The following is a 5,559-nucleotide window of genomic DNA, read 5'->3' on the forward strand; positions in this document are numbered from 1 at the left end:
TTCTAAATAAAATTGAATATACATTTGAGTGATTTATGTACAAAATTGGAGAACGTGATTGCAAAAGATAGTGTAACAAAGTAATAAAAATTGTGATCAAATACAAACGAGTTTCTAATTTTATATTAATTTATAAGAAATTAACTAAAAAATAAGAAGTATTTGTATGAACAAGGACAAAGAATTATTAAATTCAAAATACTTTTAGCAAATATCTAAAAATATTATTGTCATGAGATTAAAACAAAACAATAACTACATGTTTTGAAGATAAGAGAGAAATATAAGGTTGTAACAATGTTAGGGAGATGAAACCAAACTATATTGAATATAAGGTTGTAACAATGTTAGGGAGATGAAACCAAACTGTATTGAATCTTTAAAATTTTAATTCAAATGGAGATACTTTATATCTTGTTGGCTTGAAAAAATAATAGTGGGTGATTGTTGGATATGAAATTTGAAGAGATAAAGAAATATTTTCTTTGGTTAACAAAAGAAAATGAATGTTTGGAAGATAAAGTGTCACCTTAATTATAAATAGGAAAAGTAATGTTTGTGATAAATAAATGTAAGTGATAAGTTTGACAACATATATATATATATATATAATTTACATTTTACATTTTTTTTATTTTACAAAATTTTATAAATATAATTTACATTTTTCTTCAACCAACCAATTAACTTTACATAATTTGGGACCCTCACCATACCGAGGCCTTAGACGATCGCCTACTTCGCCTATACTCAGGGCCGCAGCTATGAATATAGTTAAGAAAGGATCAGCACAATTAACAAAGCTGTCAAGGTTCATATTCATTCTTCTCCATGAATTAATTGCTTACTAAATGTTGAACCATAACTTCTAAAACATAAAATCGTCTATCAGGCAACCTATTCATGTAATTTAATGTAGAATATATGTTCCATAATCTTCTCTTCATCAAATATCTGATAAGTGTATATGACATGTAGGCCATGCTTGAGTTTATCTCACTACTCCTGCATTTTGATATGATTTTGTTCTGAGGTAACTCAAGTAAAAGTTTAAATCATAAGAAGGGACTCACATTTATTTATGCATAGCTTGGATGAGGCAGTACCTGGTGCATTCCCAGATGGGGAGTCAAGTCGACTCCAATATCAGCAATGCAGGCCATCGTTGTCATATCAGCAGAGTTCCTTGGTCCATTCAAATGTGCATGTCTTCTCAGACAATTTTCCATGTCATTTGACAGGGCTCTTGCCAAAGGGTAACTCAAAATGAATCCACCTCCACCAAAAGCTTGGTTGAATGAGTACCAAACATTGGACCAAATAAACTCAGACTGGTGACCAAGGTAATAGTACATTTTATGATCTAACTTTGAAAGAACATCAACGAGGTTATCGACAAAAAATATTGTATCGTCGTCTCCCATTATTAACCATCTGAGATCTCCATGCTCCTCTCTGAAAACCTCCATTATTCCATGTACCATTTTATTCATGAGGTAAATACCCCCAATTTCTTGAACGAATTTTGTAAGGTTCTCAGAGATCTTATATGGTGGAGAATCTTTTGACCAAGGGAGGAGATCTTTCGTTGGTTCTTTATCTAAATATACGTATCCCCTTGTAACGTTTGGTCGCCACCATGATTCGATGTACGGCTTTCTATGAGGCCATGATGGAACTGAACCAAGAAGTCCAAAAACAAGGTGGCTAACATTAGTTGGAGAATCAACAGAATTCTCTACTGAAGATTTATTTGTGGGAAGTGCCCTTTTCTGGATAGGTGTAAAGATATCAGAAGTTGGACAATTGGGATATTGACTTGAAAGAGAAACGTAGATCAAATACAGAAGCAGACCTAAAATCAACAGGGTTTTGCATGGGCTGCTAACAGAGAAATTATCAGAAGAAAATGAAGAGTTCATTTTGAAATTATGGAGAATGTATGGATTTGTGCAGGGTATAAGAATGAAAGGATCAAACCAAAAATCTCAATGTATCATAACAGATATATCATTTATCACAGTAGATTATATAGATCTATAATACTTCTCAAAATATCATATAATACTACCACCACATTCATGCGTAGATACCCGAAAAATCATCAAGATTTCACTTTTACTCCTAAACAAAATTTGACAGTTCATAATTTGAAATTTGGAGAAAGAGAGAGAGAATGACTTATCGGTGTCAATATTTTATCATCTGCGTGATTTTTAAGTAGAAAAACTATAAAGCAAACTTTATTACATAATTTCTGGATCCTTTAAATAGTTTTTCCTTGTAGAAAAAATTAAAAAGAACAGGTAATTAGTGTTAGATACAACCAACTGCAATACGGATAACATAAGAAAGTTAACAAGAAGTTGTCTGATTAGATGAGGACGTTATCATGTTATCTCTATCAGATACATCGTTAATGCGTTAATTATCTATATATTTTTATGTAGAAAAAGTGAAAAACAATAAGGCATACTCTATTATATAATCATTTTTGAATTCATTATTAGTATCTTCTTATAGAGAATATATATATTGTGTGTTTGTGTAAAATAGGTAATTGCTTCTAGTTATAAAACGTGTGTTTGTGCATGGGTGGCTATTTAGGGGTGGACAAAATGTTCAAACCAAACCAAACCAAGCGGTTGGTTCTATAAAAAAAATAATAATGGTTTTGGTTCTTTGAATCGAGAACCATTTAATTTTGGTTCTGGTTCAGTTCTAGTTCGAAAACCAAAACCAGAATCAGAACAAACTTACTATTTAATTTTATATATAATAATTAGTGAAGACCCTAATTTTATATTCATTATAGATAGCCCATTATTTGAATATAGTTTATTAATCGATTTTTGGTCATTAGAGATAAACAACTTATTGGTTGTCTACATACTAATTATGTATTCGGTTGAATTATTTCTCCTTCACTCCTTTTCAATTTACACAACGTCGCAACATATTGGTGCCGCATTTCATCAAATCAGTGGAGTGTCATTTAAGATCGAAAAATGAAATTGGTCAGTTACTTAAAAAGTCTCTAAACTCTTTTCTTACCTCGATTGTTTGATGAGTTATTTGTGTTCTTTACAAATAGAGGAAAACTTAATAAACATTCATGAAATATTAAATAGTTAATGTTGCCTGCAGAAGTGGACTATAAAAATTTTGATAATTCATTCTTTATTGTAGGGTTGTGCTTTCAAAACTACTGCAATTGATTTAGTGAATCATTGCTATTAATTATTAAACAATTTTTTGTATGAAAATGAAAACTGATTTGTATATTCAAATTATGAATATATTTTGTTTGTTAGTTATGACTTTTTTTACCTCGATGATTGACATTTGAATTTCCTAAATGTTTAATGTTTATTTTCTTATTTGGGTATACATTACTAATTTATATGATGCAAATCTAAAAATTTAAGAAATGAAATTAGAACCAAACCAAACTAGAACCGAAAGGTTCGGTTCAGTTTGGTTTCATATCTTAAAAAAAAAAAAAAAAAAAAGCTATTTTTTTCCATTAAAAAAAAAAAAAAAAAAAAAAAAAAAAACCAAAAAAATCATCTATCTTTTGGTGTTCGTTTGACTTTATTTTATATCAAAATTGTCAATTAAAGGGAAATATTTTTTTTATAATAATTCTTAAAATTTGTTTCCATAGCTATAAAAAAAATGAAAAAAAAAAAAATCGCTACAGTAACCGGTAATTGGAATTCTCACCTTATGGCAAGAAAGTTGGAGAATGAATTCTAGGGAAAATAAATGCTATCAAACAATGAAAAAATGGAAGATGGAATTGATTTTCCAAGTTCCATGGAGAATAAATTGCTATCAAACATAGCCTCCTAGCAGGAAAAGGTACATTTAAAAAATTATCAAAATATGTTTAAAATGTAGATTTTTAGTCTTAATTAAAAGCAATTTTCACTTTTTAAAAGCCTCGTCAAACGAGTCAGTACTTGAGACTTTGTATTTCAAAGGTTGAATCTCTACCTTAAGGGCCCTCACTATTCCGTCCCTGAAGCATTGTGAGGAAGGTAAATCGCGGAATATGCCCCAACAGGTTAGAGAACAAAAGCTCGTCCGTACACTGATACTCACAAAGAGTCCAATTTCATATCTCATAAATCGAACCCTCACACTACGACTGTCAGTAAGGCAGAGAGTACTTCACTCATTTCCTTTAAACCACTGAGTTATGCCCTGAGGGGCTTGAGACTTTATATTTCCCACGTACATTAAGGAGTGAGGAAATTACAAAATGACAGGTGTTTAAAGACCACTCTTCAAAATTCATATACAAAGTTTGATTAATCAAAAATCAGGTTGATAAATATATATTTTAATAATAATATTATTATTATATTATAATTAATCAATTAGGCCAATTTATCCCAATACGACAATACCATTTCCCCATTTCAAAACCTAATTGGCTGAATCTCTCTCTCCGCTCTCTTCACTCGCTGCTCTCCCTCATCCAAGTTCGCCGTCATCTGTCCGACGAGACGAGAGCCACGGCTGTAGATTTGCCTTTTCTCCGGCGAGACAAACTCAGAGGTGTGTGTGGGGGCACTGCACGTGATCTGTGAAGAAGCAGTGCATCCCAGCTCTTTCCTTCTCTCTATCGCCACCGCGAGAAACACTGCATGGTACACGTCAACACCTCTGACGCAGTCACGACAGTGGCGTCATCAACCGTTGATGCTGTTTATGGTGGTCGGGGTCTGGGCTGGTCTTGTGTGGGGTTTTATGTAGTAGTGGCGGTTTGGGGTTGTTTTGGTGTTGTTGGGGGGTTTTGCTGGCGGCGTTGGTGCATTTGGAGGTGTTGAAGGTGGTGGTGGTGGTCGACGATGGTGATGGTGGTGCGTGGTAGGTAGGATACAGGCGGTAGACTGTAGTGGTGAGTTTGCGACGGACTGGTGTGATCCGTTTGTGGTGGCGTTGCTGGTGCGGTGAGGTGATGGTGGCATTTATCGTTATGCAGGTGGCGGCAAGGGGGTGATCATGCAGGAGTGGTTGAAATTTTCTCCGATTTGCTGTGTTTTACCAATTCGTGGTGTTTCTCTGGTGGTGATGGTGGGGGAAGTGTTGGTAGTGGTGTATGTGACCTTTGGTTAAATATGTGACCTTAAAATTGGGTGTGTCGTGGTGGTGTTGTGGCGGGGGCGAGGTATAATAGTGATTGTGACGAACCATTTGTTGCTCTGTGACCAAAATATTTGTGTTGATTTGGGTATGTGACCAACTAAATAAATCTTGATCGTAGACCGTGACTTTAAAATTCGATTAACTGTGATTAAAATGTAATCTGTAACCATTAAATTTGAAAATATGTGACCTGTGACCTATACAATTTTTGATATGTGATTTCGAAATAATTTGTGACCTACAAAATTTTTGATTTGTAACTTCGAGAAAATCTGTGATCAATTAATTTGATGATATGTGATCAGTAAAAAAATCTGTGACCTATAATTATGTTCATGTGACCATTAATTGTATAAATGTGACCTCATTATATTTAATTAATAAAAAATTTTAATTAATTAA

At 33.2% G+C, this 5,559-nt stretch overlaps 1 protein-coding gene across 1 annotated transcript; it reads right to left on the bottom strand.

The window, feature by feature from the left end:
• Positions 1 to 750: 750 nt before the first annotated feature.
• LOC111392524 lies at positions 751 to 1,922 on the bottom strand. The gene is made up of 3 exons (XM_023017883.1): positions 1,107 to 1,922; positions 849 to 1,028; positions 751 to 762 (listed from the first exon to the last, which is right to left on the bottom strand). Exons 1-3 carry the CDS (start codon positions 1,920 to 1,922, stop codon positions 751 to 753), a joined length of 1,008 nt encoding a protein of 335 aa, XP_022873651.1.
• Positions 1,923 to 5,559: the final 3,637 nt, after the last annotated feature.

The sequence above is a fragment of the Olea europaea genome, unplaced genomic scaffold (genome assembly GCF_002742605.1).
Source record: "Olea europaea var. sylvestris unplaced genomic scaffold, O_europaea_v1 scaffold936, whole genome shotgun sequence".
Lineage (NCBI taxonomy): Eukaryota > Viridiplantae > Streptophyta > Magnoliopsida > Lamiales > Oleaceae > Olea > Olea europaea.

Excerpts from the sequence above, each read along its gene's own strand:
- LOC111392524 (XM_023017883.1), bottom strand. The coding sequence starts at position 1,922 with ATGAACTCTTCATTTTCTTCTGATAATTTCTCTGTTAGCAGCCCATGC. Across the intron at positions 1,029-1,106 it reads CCCATCTGGGAATGCACCAG|AACAAAATCATATCAAAATG; the intron begins GTACTGCCTCAT and ends GAGTTACCTCAG.